This window comes from Parasteatoda tepidariorum, chromosome 5, assembly GCF_982258835.1.
Source record: "Parasteatoda tepidariorum strain Cologne lab strain chromosome 5, Ptep-v5.0, whole genome shotgun sequence".
NCBI lineage: Eukaryota > Metazoa > Arthropoda > Arachnida > Araneae > Theridiidae > Parasteatoda > Parasteatoda tepidariorum.
Window position 1 is genome coordinate 85,715,294 of NC_141759.1, and position 23,494 is coordinate 85,738,787.

A 23,494-nucleotide genomic window follows, 5' to 3' on the forward strand; every position below is an offset into this window, starting at 1 on the left:
CATACATTGCTTTGCATTCTTCACTTAAAAATAACTCCACAAAGGTAAGCTTATTCTTAGTCTTCTAAATTGTTTTCAAAGTTAAAGACTATGGAGGTAGTCAATTGTAGTCTTAAAATAATTGTTAATTCCAGTTATTAAATAAATTAAAAAAATTTTGTTCTTTACTAATGTTAACTAGTTTATTGTAGTAATACTGTATCGAATAACATAACAATTACCGAATCTTATACTATGCAAAAAAGAATAATGAATCTCAAGTAAAGTATAATATAATTTATTAATAAAATCTTACATATATACAACAAAAATAACAATAAATATTATCTTTTGTAAGCACAAAGAGCCAAATTCCTAGGAGAAACAGAATCGTCCCACATTTCTAATACTTCAACAAAGATATTTCTTTCTTTAAAATACATAACTCTATCTAGAATAACAAAGGCTTCCCACAATGGTTGCAGCATCATTTGAAGTACCTACAAATTAGAAGAATAAGCACATTTAAATCAGAAGATTTTGCAATAATTTTACTATTAATTATAAAAGTATATTTGAATACTTCAACAGATGCGGACACAGAATGCTTTTTGAATGTTCTCTACCTCCACAGTTTAAATACAATTCAGAAATATAATATAGCTATTAGTTTTAACTATATAACATTTGTAAAGTATATTTAAAGCACGAAATTCAAACACTGAAGGAAAGGATATACTTAACTAAATAAATCAGAATGAATCCAATGGTAAGGAGAGTATGAATAATGGCTGATACACAAAAAAGAATTTTAAAGGTCAATTGAAAGATCAACAAAAACTGGAAAGACGGGGGAAGATGGGTGTGGATAAGATTGAGGAATACCTCAAGAGCATAAAAATAAGGAATTTGAAAACTAAAGCACAAGACACACTGTTTTGGAACTAAACTGTTAGGAAAGTCATGATTCAGCATAGATTGCAGCATCTGAGAGTTAGTAACAGTATCATATGAAGAAGAAAAATAACTAACATAATTAAATTTAGATATTTTTAATGTTTATATCCAACCAAAAAAATTAAACAATTGTTAAACTTTTATTTATTTAAATGAATAACATATTTTTATTAATATTTACAAGAAAGACAACTGAAAAGAAATAAAATAATTAAACCCAAATTCATTAAATTCATTACCAGTGCTGGGAAAATAATATATTCTTAAATAGTTATATTACTATATATTCTTAAATAGATATATTAATTCTCCCGGCAACTTAAAGAAGAAAAGATATAACTGGGACACATAAAATATCAATAGAAAAAGTTGCAAAATATGATTAAAAAATAACATCTATTTCTTGTATTACAGAAGCCTTGATGAATATTTTAGCTAAGTATTTTATAATGTAAAAATTTCTTTAATAGTTCAAAATGCATTAATAGTTCTTCAGAATAAGCATGATAATATAAATATATAGCTCAGTCAGGCAAAATATAATTCTCTTTTCCCAGTTTTATAAAATGCATTAATCGGTTCATTATGTTAGTTCAAAATTAATTCAAAATGCATTAATAGTTCTTCAGAATAAGCATGATAATACAAATATATAACTCAGTCAGGCAAAATATAATTCTCTTTTCCCAATTTTAAAAGCAAATTGAAGAACAACAATTAAGGCAGCAATTATTGCAATATAGAAGTTTCAAAAATTATTTAAACTTTTATAATACTTCTGGATTTGAAAAACTTAGAAAAAACCATTAAGTGTTTATTGAAAGAAAAGGAAGTGAAATTTATGCCTAAACCAGAAATCTAAAAAAATTATGAAATCTAAAACAAAAAATTTATATAGCAAATTTTAAAAACATATCAAACAATGATAACATAATGCTACATTCATTGTAATATTGAAACTCTAAAATTAATTGAGGAATTTTGGTATATCTTCCTCTAGAGGAAGTTGGACATGGCATTTTTTCAAACTGCCTAACTTTGCCATTTATCATGGCTGAACTTATCTTGTGCATAAAGTCCTATAGCACAAGATAGAATGAAAAGTCTGCATGGCATCAATTCAATTTTAAAAACTAATGGACATGGTGTCCTTTACCTCCGACAAACAAAATTATATATAAATTAAAAAGAAGAACTAATATAATTAGATGCCTCAACCAGATTAAATTTTAGAAGAAAGAAAATTCCTTTTACAAAATTAAAAGCAATTCGGATAGTAAAAATGGTACTGTGCATGATTTTGACCAAATGTTTATATATCACATAATATGTCAGTGATGAGGAAGAAAAATTAAGACATATCCAAAGACACGAAGTTAGCCGAAAATTGCTAAACTTTTCTAGAATCGATAAATGTTAACATAAATGTCTAGAATTAGTAAACAATCATCACTGGTGTTGCATATTATGAACAACTGTTGAGGCCTTAATTACAAAAGAATTTAAACAATATTCCAATCAGGTAGACAATGAATGATAAAAAGCTTTTTAAACATTTTCTAGTTGGTTTTTATTCTTACTAATTCAACCAGCTGGGGTTAGTGAACACTGCAATTCAATGCGTAAATTGTTTTTCCTCCAATTCTCTCATTAAATAAATTTGGCTGCACTAAAATATCTTTTCTTAGCACTATATGTCTTAAATTCCTGAAGTCCTAAGTAATATTAGCTAAAATAAGTATTCAAAGTATTATTAATAGTTTAATAAACAAGAGCATGCTCAAAATAAAATCTAATAAAGAGCTTAAAACAAGAAAAAAGCAATTTACAACTTTTAACAAGGTTAAACTAGCAAATGGAATATAAAAAGTACACATTAAAACATAAAAAAATTTAGCAAGGATGAATTTATAATAATATTTACCAATAATATCCTTATTCTATGAAAAATTTGCGATTTCTCCTGATATAATTTGTTCAGTTCCCTAAGTATTTTTTCATCACCACCTAAAAAATATTTGAAGTAAATTAACCCTGAAAAAAAAGTTGGTAAAAAAAAATTCGAAATATTTAAAAACAGTTGTATACATTCAAAACTGAAATGTACTAAAATACATAACTGAAATTGCATAAGTGGGAAAAAAAAGAGCTATTGTTAAGAAGAAATTATTCCACCAGAAGCTATTTAATTACAAAAATATGGTAGGCTCTTGATCCTCCAGTTTCATGTGGCAGAAGGATAGGCCCAACAACTAAACTGCCTCATAAGAAAAAGTTCCACTTCTTACCCTCTCTCTCATATAATTAAAAGCACAAAATGCACATTTTAAGATAAATTATTAATGCAAAAATACTTACTGTTTATTAATATAATACACATTTTGTATAATACACACACAAATGTGAAAAATAACACACAATAAATTTAATATAATACACACACAAATGTGAAAAGTTTTTTCCAGTCATCAATAATACTTTCACCTACTTCTAACTCCTAAGCTACAGTTTTTAACACTACCACATATCTCAGAGGATTTATAGCAACTATCTTCTCCTGAGTCACTATAACCTTTTCATTTACCACCCATTGAGCTAATCTTCAATAAATAAACACAAAATATGTCAAAAAAAACTATAGAAACGGTAAAAAAATATTTAAAATAATATTCGCATGACACAAGTTTTGGAAAAACCAATATTCTGCATGTCCTACAAGTCCGGATAGTATAAAAATCTGGGTAGTCGGTAGCCTGCTTTATGTTATATTTATATGCGTACCACATAGCTTGGAGGATTTATAGCACCTATCTTCTTCTACTGAGTCACCTCTTCATTTACCACCCATTCAACTAATCTTCAATAAATAAACACAAAGTATGCCCAAAAAAAACTATAGAAACGGTAAAAAAATATTTAAAATAATATTCGCATCACACAAGTTTTGGAAAAACCAATATTCCGCATTTCCTACAAGTCCGCATAGTATAAAAATCTGGGTAGTCAGTAGCCTGCTTTATGTTATATTTATATGTGTACCACATAGCTTTGAGGATTTATAGCACCTATCTTCTACTGAGTCACCTTTTCATTTACCACCTATTCAACTAATCTTCAATAAATAAATACGAAGTATGCCAAAAAAAAACTATAGAAAGTCTGGATAGTACGAAAATCAGGGTTGTTGGAAACCTGCTTTATATTATATTTATATTTATATGTGTGAAACTTTTTATATGTGATTTTTATTCACTTTATAAGTCTGAGTAAGTTAATTTATTTCTAGTGTAAGAGACACATTTGGCTATGTCTTACTAATTATTTCAACACAAGCTGCACCATAATTGTATCAATAACATAACAGTTTTAAACAGCTAAATGACCTTTAATCTGAAATCAATTTTAAAAATGGAGTGAATACTTAAAATATAAAAGAAACTTAACTGTCAAAATCACTTTGATCACGTAAAAAAAAAATTATTCAAATGTTCTACTACAACATTATACATACACACATTTTTTTTAGCTTGATGTGAGGAAAGATAAAATAGTTATGAAATAATATGTTTAAATATATATTACTTCTCAATCTTAAAAATTTTAAACAGTCTAATATAATAAAACATCAAATTAATATAGAAATATAAATAAAGCATTCCACAATTGTATCCACTATTATTTAAATGTCTGATTCGAACATAATATGTTACAACTTTTTTATTTTAATTTGGAACTTAACAATTTACTTATTGATCACTATTTTACAAATTTCTTAGTAAAATTCAAATTTTAAAAAATTTTACCATCTAGCTAAACTAATTTTTATGGTAATTAAATAAAAATCAGAACTGTGAAAAAGGCATTCATTAAAATGTCATGAATAATGATACATTTTCTAGAAATCACTTTTGAAAAAAGTAAGAATACTGAAGCATTTCATTAACAAAATAGTGAATTACAAAATAGTGAATAACAAAATAGTGACAGTTAAAACTTAATCTAATTAAAAAAAATTTCAGATTTTTTTTTGCTTTAGTTACATTAAGTACCATAAATTCTAATTATATCCAAATTTTGAGAAAAAATATTAAAAATTAAGTTAATTAATAGAAATTGTCTTACATCACACCAGCAACAGTAAGGTTGAACTTTGTTCTTTCACATCACCCTTAAACACTTGGCTTAGTAGTTGGTTTGAAAAAAATACTTACTCTGGATTTGAAGAATGAAAATAATGTATATATAAATTATGTATAAATTATATATTAATTGTATATAAATTACTATATATTTATTGCATATAAATTATGTATTTCATTATTGTGTAGAACTAATTACCAAACAGAAATATGAATTGGACACTGCTTCAAAATAATATAAAGGTTTGATGACAAGAGGGCAGATGCATATGAGAAACTAAAAAACAATAATAAAAATTGCAGAATATAGAAAGGAGCAAATCTAAGTGTGAATCATAGCTCTCTGTGGGCAACCACAGAGCAATGGTACTTTGGCAATAGCAATTGGCATGATCAGGATCATGCCAAATGCTATTGCCAAAGGAACAGGATTTTATTGAGGACAGGAAGGTCCTCAATAAAATAAAAATTCCACGGAATTTAAACATTCAGTAATCTAACTGATTGAAAAAATCTTTATCTTAATTATTTTAAAAAGAAAACACCAAAACACACAGAAACACATTATTGCAGAAATTAGAGCTTCACTTACTTAAGATGTGATCTTCAAACATTTTAGAACAGTAAGTATCAAAGTCTTCAAGGTCTGTTGTCCTTACATGCCGTTTTGGTTTTTTCCAAACTATTTGTTCTGAAAATTAGAACAAAAATGTAGCCTAAGTAAAAATGTAGCCTCAAATAAAATAATGACTTTGTGTTATAAAATTATACCTTTAAATATTTTTTTAACAGCAAAGTCTACCTGAGTTACTTTTTACAAAGTTTTATTGTTATGGTGTTACATATAAAAAAAGTGTGTTTAGAATAATTGAAGAACTGAATTCTTAGAAACTCAGTATAAGAATAATAATGAATGATGAAATGATATTAGTCTGAAACTCTGAATACTAGTCTAGAAACTCTGAGTACTATTAATTATTTCAGAACAAGAATATTTTTTCCTAAACATTTATTTTAAAGCTGTTTTAGTTTGAGTGCATTTTTTTTTTAGGAAAATATTCTTTGCATTCCAAATAGAAATTTCAGTGAAAATTTATTTTGATTACCAATTTTTAAAAAAATGAAAAATAATAATAATATAATATTTCTAATTTTACACAAGGTCTCAACAAATGAAACAAAAATAAAATAGAAATTCTCAAAACATTAATTCAAGAGCTTTTTTTTCATTCAAGATTGACTTAAAGAAAAAATGTTCCTTAGGAACAATTTAACACTAGAAACTTTAAATGAAATTTTTTTCTCTAAACCCAATTTTTAATAAAATAAAGGCATTTAGAGAATAATTTTAAATTTGGGCATAACTTCTATGAACTATAGATAATATAGATAATAGCCAATTTTAGTAAACAAAACAATATTTTTTCTCTTAATATTTAAAAAGGTGACTTAATTAATCTAAGTTCAAATTATTCCTTACACTCTTAATAGTAACTCTGGGTACATGGTAAAAAGTACAGAGGTACAAGGTAAAATTTTTTTTCAACAACAATTTAAAAAAAAAAAAAAAAAAAAAAAAAATGATTTCTATGTTAATAAGCAAATATAGACAATAGATGAAAGTTGTATGTTCAATGAGGCATTCAATGAGACATTAAAAAATTGTTTTGTAGAAACAAGGACACTGTTTTCAAAATTTTCAATTCTAAAAGTTTTGTGGTGGAGCATGGTAAAACATCGATAGCATTTATATGAACAATTATATATGTATATATATAAACCAAACTAACACTATACAAATTTGATTTTTTTTTTTTTAATTTCGGTTGCAACAACACCTCATTTGCCTTTAAAACAAATACAGTAGAGTCCCGATAATCCGAGCCCCGGTTATCCGAGTTTCCGCTTTAACCGAGCTACCAAATATTTTAAGGGTTTTTCTGTTCTAGCTTATTTTTTACTTTTAAAAATACTGCCGAAAAATAAATCTGAATTTTATCTTCCAAACACTCGGGAAGACAAAGTCTAACAACTTGATCCCATGAAATGATCGTTAATATCGTCAATAATGAAAATGAACCTAGCAAAGATGATGAAGACAGTGACGATGAAATTCAACATATAAAAATCTCTCACACAGATGAACTTAAAGCTGTCGAAAATACTACTGAATACATAGAACAACAAAAAGAGGCAACACCAGCCTTCCTGTTATCCCTAAAAAATGGCGAAACATTGCTGCAGAAAAGCACCAAAGTTTGTAAAACAAAAAACAATTAAGGACTTTTTTTAAGTAAGAACTCTTTAATTCTCGCAAAGTATGCTTTTTAAGTTTATTCGAGTAAGCTTTTTAATAATAATAGGAATTGTATGTGGTATACTCGTATAAATTTTATATTTCTTAAATATATTACATTTATACCAACTCTTTTTCTTTCTTTTTTTATACTCCTCGTTTTTACCGAGTTTTTCAGTTATCCGAGTTAGTCATGGTCCACATTAACTCGGATAGTCGGGATTCTACTGTATTAGATAAATTATAGAATTTAAGTAGTATTTTATTTGGCAATAATTCAATAAATGAAATTCAAATATATCAGTCATAAGAGGGGAATCAGTCATAAGAGGTAGTTCAGTCATACGAGGTGAAGGAATAATCCAGTTTTTGTTACTTTTCTACAATAGTTGGAAAAAATTCCAAACATAAATGCATGTAGAATTGTAATCTTTATCTTTCATTCAAAGAACCAATACAGAACATGCTTTCTTAAAGCAATAAATAAGAGAAACACATTTAATAAAACTTGCAATATTAATTTTGAAACTCAACTTTTATATTGGATATTTGAGTTCTAAAAAAAATTAAAGAAACATGAAGTAAAAATGCCTTTACTTATTCGAAATATGATACTTTTTGCAAATTCAACTGTGAAGTTTATAAAAAACTTTTATAAAACGTTAAGAGCAATATTAAGCTTTAAGAGCAAGATTAAGTAATAAATACCAATCATCAGTATCAAAGAATTCATTTTTATTTATTTATCCATTAACAAAAGGGCATTTATTTAACATACTTTGCTAAATTTTAATTACTGAGACCAGCCATGCATTAGTTGTAAAATAACAAACATCAGCATAATATTATTCATAATTATGATAAGTACTCTTCATCTAATTTCAATTCTTCAGATAATATTAAATGTTTCCTGTTTAATATTCAATTCTTTATATATAATCGTTCCTATAATTTCTTGAACAAAATTCAATATTTTTTAAAGAAAACGAATAGGATTATGAGCATTATTTAGTACATTTTTATATAAAAGAAAAATACCAATATTTATTTTAAGATTTTAACTCTTGAATGTATTACTATTTTCATTAATTAAAAACAAATGAGAATGCTGTCTGAGGAAGCATGGTAGGGTGGATTCCAAGTTACATACAATTTGCCAAAGTGTAATAAAATGACATATTTAATAATCTCACATTGCTTTAGAAAGCTTTCTTTGACCTCTGAATAAACTTATTGAAAGCATAGCCCATCAAAAATATTTTTTTTCAATGCCACTCAATGCAGGCATCTGAAGGGCATATTTGTGGGCCACTCTTTCAGGGGCACCATATTAGGTGGGCCAACGTCGCTCCCACATTAAGGACAGATATTACAGAGAATGAAAGAACATCCGTGCCTTGTCCAAGATTTAAACCCAGAATCTTTCTAATGCAAGGGCAGTTCTGACCCCTACACAGATCGGTTGGCACCCTATCAAAAATTTAAAAGGGCGATTCCTTGGAGACTGACATTACATTTTAAAAGGTTTTCTAACTTCTTCTTCATTGATACATGTTTCATTTTTTTTTTATAATTATCTGGGAAGTTTTTCAATAGTCTAATATTATGCATATAAGAAAAAGGGATGAAAACTACTAATGTTTTATATAGAATTAAAATATAACATGCGACTGAAGGTACAGAGCAAGAACACATAGATAAAACATCATATTTTTATTTTAAAATTCTCCCTCTCCTATAAGCAATAATGGGATAACTTTTTTAAATTTATTCAGAAAAAGTGCTAAACAGGAAACATTAAAAATACATTAAACAGGAAACATTAAAAATACATTAAACAGGAAACATTAAAAATACATTAAACAAGAAACATTAAAAATACACACAAAATGACATATGGAAAGTGGCAAAGAAAAAGCTCTTGTGACTGAAGATAAATTTTTATGTGACTGATGTTATAAATATGCACTGTATTACAATTTTAATAAACTTTTTTTTATTGCTATTACAAAATACTTAAAAACTAAATATTTCATTTTAAATCTAAAATAGTTAATGAAACTAAAAACTAAACTCAGTGGCGCAACAGCCCATAGAGGGTCAGGACGTATTGAGCCTTTATCAGTGTTCTTGACCTTGGGCTCTGGGGTGCAGGAGCAGATGTTCCGGTTAGGTGGTCAGCCGAACACAGAATCCCTAGCGTTTAGTTCTCAAGCATGCTTGGTACTCATTTATCGACCAACTGAAGGGATGAAAGGCTGAGTCAACCTTGCCCAGCCAAAGGATCGAACCCAGGACCTGTGGCACGGAAGCGTGATGCGCTACCACTCAGCCACCGGGCGTCAAAATAGTTAATGAAAAAGTTAAAAATTTGTTAATCAAGAGATGCTATTAAATCTTCATTTTTGTTATGTTGTCCTTTATGTCACTGATTTGCCCAAAATGGCTTCATAGCACAAAAACGAAGAATAAAATACTACCCATGTACACACAATGCATTTTTACTTTTCAAACAAACCTTGTTTTTTTTTTTTCAAAAATAAATATTATTAAACCAAATTAAATTAATTTTCAAATACAAATTTTAATTAGTACTAAAAAAAGGTAAAAATATTTGAATAAATTTAGAAATAATATACCTTTTTTAATATAACATTGAAGAAGAGCTCGGTAGAACAAGTTCTTTTCTCTTTCCTCACTAACAGGAAATGAGCATAAATGTGACCTAGTGCCATGAGCCGCAAGCCTTAAACCTGATATAGAGGGATACCATTCAGGATAGACTTTTTGTGTTGAACTTACGGAATGTTTAACAACAGTACTCATTGGAAAATCTAAAAAATAAGAAACTTTAAATGCAAAGAAGAAAATTCATGAAACAAGCTTTAACAAAATGGTTCAATGACTAAACAAAACACTATTATGGCATGCGAATAAATTTTCTATAACAAAAGAAAGGCTAAATCATAAGACTAGGGACAAGGAGTCACTAGGAACCAAAACACTTATGACTTATTCCATATACACTGATATAATTATATTACCACAAATTTGAGGGATAAAAAAAGATTACACAATAAAGTTTCCTAAATATACAATATTTCGTGTATTAGTCTTCTGAATTAGATACTGTAAAATTAAAAGTCAAGTCACACAAAAAAAAAAATTGTAAATGTACAACTATGGGTGCAAGTTGGAAAAAAGGCCAAGACTGAAAATTTCTTGACTGAAATACCTAACATACAAAATACCCCCTCGACATATGCAAACTATCTAAGAAAGCTTTACCATAATACATCAAGTTTAAATACTGTACAAAAAATATTTATTCATCTGTCTTTTGATAAAATAACAACAGGATATAAGAAAGTACACCAATAATGCAGACCTAAAAAATATTTTTAAGGACAGAAAGAAAAAAAAAATCCGATTTCCGCCTTCCAGTCAGTCTTGTTTCCGTCCGCAGACATTTTCGAAAGACGGAAATCCGTCCTGGGGACGGAAGACTAGCACCCATGCGTACAACAAAGAATTTACACAATTGAGAAAAATACCTCTCAGTAAAAAGTTATATGAGAGGCAATAGGTTATGTTGTAAATATTTTATTTTGCATTAGGTATTTTCCTTTTTACTAGAAAATATTTCTGAATGCTTAAACGTCATCTTCATTTCACACCAAGTTTTTGTTCCTTGTGACTTTTAACAATGTATATGTAATAATTCAATAATGTAGAATACGAAAAAGTGAAAAATTCTTTAAAAAAAAAAACGAACAATTAGTCTCGTATTGTTCAAGGCTTTTTTCTGAGGGGAGAACAGTTTTTCTCATGTTACTCCATGAAAAGGTAATATGAATTAATTTGCATTGCATATTTCTGTATTTTTGTATATCTCCTTCTTAATATGATATAACTAATTTATCAATAACCATTCTGAAAATTACTCATTTTAAACGCATGTTAACACTAATTATTTAAGTTATTTTGTTTCATTTTTGAATCATATCTAAAGAAAGTGGATAATTTAAACTTATTGAATAAGAAGATTGGGATAAAAATTATTCTTTGCTATGCGTCAAAAAAGAATATTTAATTAAAAAAATTCTTTTTTTAATATTTTTATTCATTAAAGGTTTAATAAACCAATTTGTTATACCAATGCAAACAATTTGCAAGGAAATGGAGACGCTCTGTATGAAGTATGCATGTGAGAAATAGTTTCATAGGATGCATCCAATGGTATCGAGTGAATCCTCAACCTCACCTGCTTTCTAAGATGGAAGTTAACTTCAAAATCCTACATATGAACCCTTAATTTATTTTTTACAGATCTTGATTTTCTAGAAAAAAGTACTCCAACTCAAAATACAGGCTGCTGCATTGCTACAGATTATTATGCAACCATAAAATAAAAATGGAGTTCATATTGCTTAAAATGTAGATATCTCAAAAAATACATATCAGATTGAAAATAATAATAAAAATAATAACTAACTTGATATTTAAAAAAATATATACCTGATGGCAAACTCAACCTCTTGAGACTCCCAGATAGAGAGGTTAAGTTTGAGTGGTAAGGTAAAGTGGAGTAGTCTCAAGGTATTTGACCATTGTCATACCTTTCATAAGCCCTGTTAATCAGAGCTCAACATATCTTAAAATTTTTTAATATCCTGGTGAGCATATTACTTTATAAAATGCAAGCCAGGATGATACTTTTATTTGCCAAAACATATCTTTTGATTGCATACTAACTAAGAAATATAAATTTAGGACTTATTGGTCTATCAAAAAAAATTACAATAGCAATATTATATATGCACCAACACTTTACTTTTACGTACATTCTAAATCAAAGTATTAAGTATTCTTAAAAAAGTACCTTTATTCTCCCCAAAAATTACCATTGACTCACAGGTCTTGCATTTTGGAATACAGATTGCTCTATAATAGCAAATTGAAAATTGGATTAAAGTGTAGATATCTCGAAAAATACACGCCAAATTGAAAAACTATTTTAAAAAACAAAAAACGAGTTTGAAATTAAAAAAATAAAACTGATTAATTTAACCAAATTTGACCTCCCACCTTAAGAGACTTCTTGGGATTACAACGAATATGGGTTGGAGTCAGGGACTGATTATCGCCTAGGCCCAACAGACATGGGCCTAAGGCCCACAATTTCTGAGTGGCCTCAAAAATTAGTAAAGTCTTATGAAAGGTGGGCTAGCTTTGTGTTGGTTTAAGTACTAAATAAAAAATAATTACAGCTTACAATAAAAAAATAATTCAGCTAATCAATGACTTTTAGCAAAAATCACTGATTCCAATTGTTTGTGGTCACCAAACTATATAAATTTTGACGTAACATTGCTTTGTTGTTTTACATTTTGCTTTAATTTATAGATGCATATATCTTAGAAAAATAATCTTCAATAGTCTCCTTTCAAAATTTCTTAGAATTTCTTCAAAACTTCTTTCTTTCTTCGCTTGAATTATGCAGTTCAATGGATTCTTTTTTATTGTTAGGACTACTTTTCATTAATTTAATTTCAAAGTAATTTGTAAGGGGCCTGGAAAATTTGGTGGGCCTTGGGTCTGAATTTGTCTTGAACGGTCCCTGGTTGGAGTAGTCTCAGATATGAGATATTTCACATTTTTCATTTCTTTCGTAAACCCTATAAATCATATCCTAGAACAGGGATGGCGAACCAATGGCACGCGTGCCATTTGCGACACAATATTTTGGGCACTCCACCGATCACAATTGTTGTTACACTATGAATTGTTATTACACAAATGTTATTACGCTATGAAGCATATGTAACAATTAAATTAAAATTCACAAAAAACAAACAAAATATTAAACAATTATTAATAAAAAAATTAAAAATTAATGCTAAAAAACAATTAATAACCATAAAAAACAAGCTAACAAGAAATAACTAGCAAAAAAAATCAACAGTCCTGCCTAAACTAACATCTTAGAACCTAATTATTAGTCATCTAATCTGCAACAACAGAAGTCACATTGATGTTACTTTAAGTTGAATTACTTGTATAACTGAGACATTGCAAAATGTATTTTTTTTCAATGTAAATAAAGAGTTTTGAGTTGATAGTATTTAGTATTATTATTTTCCCAATAATCACGAAGTCAAAATTATTTGACCTCAGTCTATGACCTCATTAAGCAATTTTTTAGAGAAAATGGCACGTTGTTGTATAAAGGTTCGCCACCCCTGTCCTAGAATATAAATCAAATCCAATAATAAAAGAATATTTAAAAAAGTCTCATACATTAGTATGAAAGCCATCAAATACTTACTGGTCAATTTAATCTTGTTATAACAACACCCTATACAAATAAATGCATTGATGTCTTCTAACTCACAGAATAGTTCCATCATATCTTGACTGAGATTGCCACAGCTATGTAAACCAACAATTACAGCAGATGCAGCTCGGCTTTCTGAAAATTATATAAAAATTTCATTTCAATTTATATCTTTTTTAGATATGAAAAACTTTTTTGTGATATTACAACTTTAAAGCTATTTGACCAACATAAGGCAAGTTTTTATAATCATTTGTTACTACTTGTTCCCTTTTATGCCAACAATGAAGTGTCAATTGAGAGATGAATTTCCAGCATCTTGTTAAACGGTAAGAACAAAAAAATAATTGTAGTATTCACTTTAAATAACTTAGTTGTTAATTATAATGCAATCCCTTTAAGGGAAAATATAATGTGAGGGTAATTTACAAACTTTATCTCCGTTTTCAAATTCACTTCTAGATTTTAAATACCTCTCCTCAAAAATTAATACAGGAATAAAATTATTTTGGATAACACGATACAGATGCATTAACAGATATTAATGTGTGCAGTTGCACACATATTAATATCTTTTAAAGTCTGAGTGTTTATTTCTCTATTTGGTCACTTGCAAATTATGCCAATTAAAAGAAATGACAACCTTAAAAGAAAATCTTAATTCTGTTAAGTGAAAAGTTTTCAATAACTTTTCTTTACAAATTCAAAGAGAAAATAACACTTGTATAAAAAACTGAATATGTGAAGAAATTAATTTCACATCAAGGCAATTTAAATAAGTAAAAATTTACATGAGAAATAGCTTGCACTTTTAAGATTCAATAACTTTGTATCTAGGATATGTTGATACACATTTATAATTTACACATCAGTCTTGCATCAAGTAATGTACATCAGTTTACCAGTTCCATTTGGCATTATGAAACTAATGAAAATATCAATAAATTACAAAGAGAAAAAAAGATACTCAACTTTTAAAGTCAAGTACATATCAATTACAAGAGTACCACTACAAAGTTTGAAATTTTCTTGCCAAATAAACCTTTTCATAAAAAAATACCAATAATAAGTCACAATAATACATACTAAAAGAAGTCCTGAAAAGAAATCATTTTTGGTACTGGGTATTCAGCATTTTCGGTTTATTGTTATTTTGCAAAATGTAACTTGTTTTTTCACCTATAAAGATGAACATTTTTGGAAGAAAAAAAAATTGTTTTCATACATATTTGACAATAGTAGGCATGTAATGTGACTTTAGCTAGCATAAGAATAAGCATTAAAATTGTGTATTGTACTTTTGACCAAGTTATTTAATTTAAATAATATTAAACTAAAAATATACATTCCCTTCATATAATTCAGTGAAAACAAAAAGCTGTTGTGCTACTTTATATTCCACAACATGTAGGTTTTTAAAAATTGATCCTTGATTCAAGAAAGTTCTCATTTTTGGAGACTTCTGTAGACTAGTTTCTATATCTGTTTTCATTAAAACATGTAATTAAGATGACAACATTATTTAAGTTTTACATGAAACTATGTACTCATTTTGATAGTAAATAAGATAGATTAATAATAAACAAACCAGATATGCCAGGGATGCAACAGCAATGCAATTCCTTTGCTTCGTTTAGAACTGCTTTGAAATGAAGTAAACATTCGTCGGTATTTTTCACTTCAAAAGTTTTATGGAGAACAGAATGCTTGCATGTATCTAAAAAGTTAAAAAAAAATGGTTTTAATAAGCTTCATAATGCATAACTCACTACTTTAGTTTACTTTTTTAGCAGTTTTCTAATTTTAATTTCAAACAGTTTAAAGACTACAAAAGAAAAAGGCATAAGGCTTTCAATCATTTAAGAACAACAGAAAACCAATGATTTAAGTTCAACAGGAAAATCAATGATTTAAGTTCAACAGGAAAATCAATAATTTCAGTACTACAGAATTTTTAAAAAAAAAAAAAACGCTTTTAATTCATACATTTTGTTTATAAATTTTAAAGAACAACAATAAACTACTTTATTTTGAAACCATCAAATAACTTTATGTTTTTCTTTTAGAAAACTTATCTTCGATCAGATGGAACATAACTTCTTATTCGTAAAATGACAATTTATTCTTTAGTAAATTATAAAAGGCACCAATAAAAATAAATGATTTTATTTTTCTGGCCTTTAATCATTTTGTGTTCTGTTTAATCATTAGGTAAATGAAAACCTATGATATAAAAAAAAGAAAATAAATAAATCCTTTCACATAAAAATCATTAATATAAGCACAATCAAATCTTTGATAAAGTAATAAAAGAAAGAAAAAGATCTATTTTATTATATTTTTCATTAAAATAAAAATACATTTATTATCTGGTTATGTAACAGTAATTTTAATGAATATAGGGAGAAATGTAATGTATGTTTTGAAAAAGAGGACATAGATTATTGCACATAAAGAGCAAAAAGAAGCTTGAATAATGCAATTTCGAAAGCAAACTAAAAATGTCTTTATTGATTTATTTCTTATACAGAATATCACAAATTGCTTAAAAATAAATATATGATTTTGTTTACAGGTCCTATATAAGCTTTGTTTAGGCAACCAAAAAAAAAAAATGAAAGGTTATTAGGACACTTTAAGGTAGTTAAACTCTATATAATGCATATTTAATTGAAACTGTGCATTTATTTGAAAAAGAGAAACCTCCTGAGAAGTAAGTTTAAACATAAGATTTATATAATTACTAATATAATAAAGGTTGCTTTCTTTGCACAAATTTATGCAGTTTATAAAAAATATATTCTTTTTAACAACATGCACTTCTAAACTCAAATAAATCAAAGTGAATTAAACATCCTTATTTTTTTTCATCTTTTCACAAAAATATTGTCAAAAACAATAAAATATTTAATGGAAAACAGATAACTTCCCAGTTCGCTTGTTAGAGGAATTAAAAACAAAGGCTAATTCATGCAATAGCAAAGTGTAACACACAGAGATAGACTGAAAAAAGCAGACCACATCTTTACAAGTGTTCCAAAGTTGACAGATTCTGGCTGAGTTTTTGTGAAAGGGTGCAGTAAACTGCTAATGGAAAAAGATGAGACAGGGTTTTTCCCAATAAATGTGGATTATCCATTACAAGATAATAAGATAAAGGAGTTTGAATTTAAATCAACTCCTAAAGAATTTCCTGCTTTTTAATTACTTCTGATATTATCGTATGAAAAATCATTAGATTTGTTAGAGCAGTGTTGTAGTTATAAATTATGAAATTCCAAACAAATTTCATTTTTCTAATTTTATCTGTATCTTCAATTAAACAGTTGATTCAATGTTAAACAAAAATGTTAAACATAACTTGTTGCTTTTAGTAAAAATATACAACATAAAAAATGTGCAGGGAAAAAAATCAGCTTAAAAAAAAGGGGGGGAAACAGTTAAAATATTAAATATAAAAAAAGTTAATTAAAATTACATAAAATAACATTATAATGGCGATCACTATACTGCAACACAGTAGAAAGAAAATGAAAATATTTATACAAGAATATTTATGTTCATTTCAACAAATAGTAGACAACTCATAATCAAGATTCAAAGTTAAAGAAACACAGTAAGAATAAGCAATTAATTATTTTACTAAACTAGAACAAAAAATGCAAAAACTGGGTTTTTCAAGTAGTTTAAAAAAGAGAAATAATTTAATTTTTTATAACACCTCGAACAAACCTATTGGCCATTACTTTCATAACACATGAAGGAATTTTAGATAGTGATAAAAGTAATGCACCTGACATGTTTTGTTTTAAGCATGATAAAAATTAAATTATTTTCTTCTTAATTCAATTTAAAATTATTTTAAAGCTGATGCTTACCAGATTTTAAGCGTTCTTTTGCTGCTAATGTATATTTGGGGACAGCATCTAATCCAATACAACACAATCCGAAATTATCATGCAGAGCTTCATCTAAGTAACCCTGCAGAGAAAACATGGGAAAATTTGAAGTGTAAATATATAACGATGAAAGAAATGTGTTAATTTTAAAATCAATCTTTATAGTGAGTTTTATGGTATATGAGGGCAAAAAATAACTTGGTTCACAGCCGAATTTTAAAGTAGATTGTAGTAACATTTTGAAAGCAATAAGTATATAAAACTGTAGAAAATAGGTATGTTCAAAACATGTAGGTTTTGAAATGCAACTTTTAGCATTAGTTTTTAAAATGTTGTTTTCAACTTTTAAGAGGATGGTAAAAACTAAAAACATTCTTGTAAAAAGAAAAAAATTTATGTTTGAAAATTCTAAGTTTTGTGAGGCAAATTTGAAAAATCGAATCTCTAAAGTAAGTTGATTAAAATCCAGTAACACTTCATTAAAATTTGAGAATTTGACAGAAATTTGACAGATTTTCAGATAAAAATCAAGCATAACTCTAAATTATGTGTATAACCCCGCTAAATTTTTTAAAAAATGAATACAATTTAGTGAAATTTTGAAAAGAAACATTGATATCAAAGTAATGCAAAAATATATGAAAAGTAAATTTATAAGAATTAAATCTAAAATGTTAGATAAAACTTTAAACTTACAAAATTTCATTTTTAACTTAAAATTTTGACTATTCTTTTAATACAAAGTTATGACTCCATTATGAAAATATTGATATTAAAAAAAAATGAGAGTTTCGCTATGTAAATTTGTAAAATTAATTAATAGAGAGTTAAAATTTAAGGCTTGCTTTTATGAAGAGATTTTGACTACTTTTTTTGATCAAAACGATATTATAAGGTTTTAAAGGTTGATTTGAAAGGTTTTAATATCGTTAAACCTTTTGAGGGAGGGGCGAGGGGACAGGTTTGATAAGTATTTAACTCCATGAAGAAAAAATTTATTATTGTTTGTATATTCTAATGATTTAAAAGTTATTTACAGGCTACTTATGTATTTAAATTTTACAATTTCAGAGTAAATAGAATGAAACAAATTTTAAACATACTGTTTCACAACTTATCACAATAATGTATAAAAACTGTAATCATTTTCTTAACAACTTATTTTATTCAGTCATAAATTATTGAAAAAAAATTCAATTGTACCTTACCTAAATAATAAACACAATCAAATTTTACAGAATTTGCCAGCTATGCTGCAAAATAATTTGGATCCAATAAAGTGCCTTAACTTTCAAAAATAAGACTTTATTAATTATTACATTACTTTCATTCAAAAATATAAGCCCCACAGAGGACGGATTATAAGACACCCCAGTAGCATCACTATCTGCAGTCAATGAGCGGGTAGGTAACCATTTTGAACAGCAACTTCCCACACAGGTCGTAAAGCTTACCAAGCGGGTAAGCCATCCCTTCTGCAGGGGATCAAAATTGTGAGGAAAAAAAACATAATTTAGAAAATACTTTTACTCAAAAATATAAGTTTAAAATTGAACAGGTTAAAAAAATTAAACTACTAAATATATTTGTTTGCTTGATCTTTCAGTATTTTTTTTTTTTCATTACTTGCACATAGTGAAAACAGAAAATAACAAAAATCTATATCATTGTAATTAATGCCTTTCAGCGCAAAGATAATTAGTTAATTATGATGTTAAATAAAGGTAAAAACCCAACCTTGTTACTAGAAGCATTCATTAAGATGAAGACAACATAACTTTCTTTTTGTTTTCTAAACAATATATAAATAAGTACTAACAAAACTAACTTTATTATGCATATTTTAATTTAATCAAAAATGTTGCATCAAGTTATGCTTGTGATATTAATGAAATACTTTTATTAAAATACAGTTCCTAGAGTAAAATTTTAAAAAATAGCTGTACCAGAAACAGGGTTCGTTGATTTAAATCAGCTTGATTTAAATCACGATTTAAATCATGATTAAAATCAAATGATTTTTTTAAAAAAATCATTGATTTAAATCAACTGATTTTTATATATATATTATATTGATTTTAAAAGTTAAAAAACAGTGCTTTAAATTATTGATACTTTTATTATTTTCTTTTCTCAGTTTTAAAATTTATTTTAAATAAATTGCTGCATTAATTAATTTTAGTTAACGAATTACTTTCTTTCTTGGAGTGTGTTAAACACATTTAAAATTACATGTTTAAAAATCTTTTGATTCTTAACATTGAAAGTACAGATTAAAGTAAATATTTAATGCTGTCTTAATATAGACTTGCATAGCTGTAGAAAGTAAATAAACATGCTTTTTTTTTTTCAGAAAGCAAATGTTAATTAAAATTCTACCTTTTGATTAAAAAAGCATGAAATTCAAATCTACATCATAGTTTATTGATGGAAATTTCTAAAGCTTGAGGTTATATTAAAAAGAAATTACCTTAATATGCCAAAAATAGAAAGAAAAAAAAAAGCTGAGTTCAGATATTTTTTTTCTGATATAGTGTCATTCTTCCCTATCAAAGTCTATTTGAAGCAGTAGGGTTATTAACTAGTTTTCATTTTTCTTCTCATAATATGTTTACGGTATCTTTGAAATTATCAGATTTTCTTTTGTGAAAAAAAATTCCAATGAGTACATAGATTTTTTTAAAAATGTTTTTTAGCTTAACTTATGTATTTTGATAAAGGATTAAAAATGAATATTTTAACATAAAAATATATAGATTGAATATTTATTTTTTGATGAATAACAACATTTATAAACACAATCTGTTGCATTTATTTTGCCATTTTATAAATCATGAGAAAAAAAAGAGATCACAATTTTAAATTAAAATTATACTGTGCTAATTGAAACTTTGTGTCATTAGTTAAAGTAGTATTTTTTAAATTATCTATTTTATCTTGTCTTTTAATTTCAATCATGCCTTTCTATCAAAATGGTCGCTATGCATTATAATGAAAAATTATTTTAGTAAGTTAGAGCTTCTAAAATATTGTTATAATATAGTTTTAATATTAATTTAATTTTGATTAAACATTTATAAAGTTTTTTTGATCATAAATTAAAGCTCTTATAGTGTATTTAAATAAAAATCAAAAAAATCTGATTTAAATCAAAAAAATCCGATTTAAATCAAAATAATACGATTTTTTTGATTTTTTTTAAAAAAATCAAAAAAATCACGAACCCTGACCAGAAAACAAAATACATACATGATGACCGAAAAATTTCAAAAATATCAAAATTACAAACTAAACAGCTAATTTTCTTTTTAAACTTCCCAGCATTTTACAGGTTCAAAATTAATATGTGATAATAACACAAAAAATCAAAATAAATATAGTTAAAAAGAATCGTTACCAGCCCTGATCCAACATCTATCACTGTATTACATTTCAAAACTTGGCAGACTTGCTTAATTAGATAAGACATAATTTGCACCTCATATTGTTTTTTATCTGATAACTTTTCCAAAAGATTTGAATTATCTTTTGGCACTGTATCCTGAAACTTTTTAGTAGCGAAACGATAAGAAGCTAATTTCTTACATTTAGTCACAAAGTTTTTTAAAGATGTAGGCCACTTCTCCTGAAAATTAGAAGCAGAGTAATTAGATAATTGTTAAAAATATGATAGTTTATTATAAATCAACTAAATTATGCATTTACTTTTGTATATCCAAATGGCAATTGCCATAATTCTTCTTGAGAAATAGCCACAAGCTCTTCAACCCACTTCAAGACAAAAAATTTAGTAAGGTTTTCATAATAAATAAGATTTAAAAAAAACATAGTTTTCATATCATAGACTAATAGTATAGAGTAAAAACATAGTATATCAAAATAACATCCTATAAAGATATCAAACCTATAGGGGCTAAACTAATTCAGCTACCTTTTATTAGCCCATCAATTTCTGCATCTTCTAGTTAATAGAAATAACACATATTCTCTTATACTTCTTAGCAACTTACTGATGCATGATAGATAATGCCTATTTCCTTAATGTTTATTTTGTGAGTCAGCTAAGTTAACTTACCTTTCTAACTAAAACATTATGCATAATCCTCAAATTGTTCAAAAAATTTTTTTTAAATACTTTTGATTCATGAATAGAGACTGATAGTTTTTAAGTACTTATTATCAATCGAACTGGTTGAACCTTTTTCCTGGTTACCAATTCTGAGGTAAATATTTACAATTATATTTAGTTAAGGCCTAATACTTAGTTAAGAGGGTGCATTCATGAGCAAGTGACATCAGCTTAGACATGTTTTTTGAATTAAAATCAATGAGAAATTTCAAATGGCAAGCCGAATAAATTAAGAGTAAAATTTACCATAGCTCTTCATTATTTTGAATATTTTTTCTCATTGATTGATTCCTAGCTGGAGAAATTTTATACGCTATAGCATCATTATTGCAATTAAAGTATGATTTCAGTTAAAAACATTGATCAAAAATATATTAATAAAATTATTATTTTTATAAATTAATAATAACTAACAATAATCAATATTTCTATAAATTAATGATAACAATATTTCAACACTAAGAAATTCAAATGATTTATAATTTTGAAAATTATCTTATACAACATTCAAGCTACAAAAAAATAATTATAATAAATAAATAAGTAAATAATGTAAATACAAATGATATAGAACTAAAACTCGTAAACAGACTGCATCACATATAAAAGTAGCAGTAAAGTAAATTATAAGGATTTTTTTTTATAAAGATTTATAGGAAGTGTTTAGGTAGGTAATAACAGGGGTAGGTAGACAAAAATTATGATTTTTCAAAAGAACAAAAAATATATATATACATATCAAATTTTTATTATTTATATCAGATTTTATATATTAATCAGTTTTTTTTTCTTACATTTACAAACAGAAGCTCTGATAAAATACATAAATGATGTTTAATATTATTTTAAGCTTACTTAATATTGATAGCTAAAATATTTAGTGTTTATAACAAAAATGGTTAAAATTATTACTCAGTTACAACACAAACCAACCACTGAATAAATAAAATCATGTTAATTTTTATACAAACTGAACACCCTCATGAACCGTGCTACATCATAAATTTTATTATTTATTTACATTAATTATTATTTATTTACATTAATTACTTGCCACTTACAGTTTTATTTTATTTTTTATTCATTTATTTATTTCTATATTGAACACCAGATGATAATAATTTGCATGCATCCACTTTCATTATTTCTTAGATATGACCTTCATTATCAATGAAATTAGACTTCAAATATATATTCATAAATTATAAGGTTAAGAAAATATTTGCGATTTTCATTAACGTATTTAAAAAATCAGCTGATTTAAAAAAAAAAGTTATTTAAAACTGGATTTAAATCAAGTGATTATAATTATGTCATTTTTGTATAAGAGAGGACAAATATGTAGTTTTTAAAAACATTGAAGAGGGAGTTTTAAGAAAGAAATTTCTAATCATGAAGAACACAAGAATAAGGTATCTTACATCAGCGGGAATTTTTTCTAAGACATCATAGATAAAAATATCTATATTTCTAAAGTTGTACACCCATGAAAATTCAGCTAATAAATTTGTTACGCTCTCTAGATAATCACAAATATTGTTCCCATCAATTCTAAGGGCAGTATAAAGCGTCGATTCAAATATTGCATCCATATAAAAGTTGGAAAACTTTTAAACCTTTGAAATAAACTTTAATGAATTTTATATAGTAAAAAGAAAAGAAAAAAATTATTAATAGAAATTCTTTTAACGTAAAATCTGCTCTTTACGTAATTGAACTCTTATTTACATTTCACAAATGAGCCTAATGCTGCTTATT

The 23,494-nt window shown here is 26.5% G+C and overlaps 1 protein-coding gene across 2 annotated transcripts; it reads right to left on the minus strand.

Moving 5' to 3' along the window:
- Positions 1 to 261: 261 nt before the first annotated feature.
- Positions 262 to 23,494, minus strand: LOC107440272 (methyltransferase-like protein 25B). Of its 2 annotated transcripts, XM_021148468.4 has the most exons (10): positions 23,158 to 23,493; positions 21,313 to 21,378; positions 21,005 to 21,232; positions 17,587 to 17,689; positions 15,297 to 15,425; positions 13,700 to 13,843; positions 10,011 to 10,205; positions 5,668 to 5,766; positions 2,861 to 2,943; positions 262 to 479 (listed from the first exon to the last, which is right to left on the minus strand). In XM_021148468.4, the coding sequence occupies exons 1-10, from the start codon at positions 23,326 to 23,328 to the stop codon at positions 324 to 326; spliced, it is 1,374 nt and encodes a 457-aa protein (XP_021004127.2). In that variant the 5' UTR covers positions 23,329 to 23,493; the 3' UTR covers positions 262 to 323. The 2 variants fall into 2 exon arrangements, with proteins under 2 accessions (XP_021004127.2, XP_042897571.2); XM_043041637.3 differs by lacking the exon at positions 21,313 to 21,378 and having other exon boundaries at positions 23,158 to 23,494.

Bases quoted from the DNA above. Each gene is read 5' to 3' on its own strand.
- LOC107440272 (XM_021148468.4), bottom strand. From the start codon at position 23,328: ATGGATGCAATATTTGAATCGACGCTTTATACTGCCCTTAGAATTGAT. The intron at 10,206-13,699 runs GTAAGTATTTGA...CTTATTTTTTAG, and splicing joins TAACAAGATTAAATTGACCA to ATTTTCCAATGAGTACTGTT. The intron at 2,944-5,667 runs GTAAGTGAAGCT...AATATTTTTTAG, and splicing joins GTTTGAAGATCACATCTTAA to GTGGTGATGAAAAAATACTT.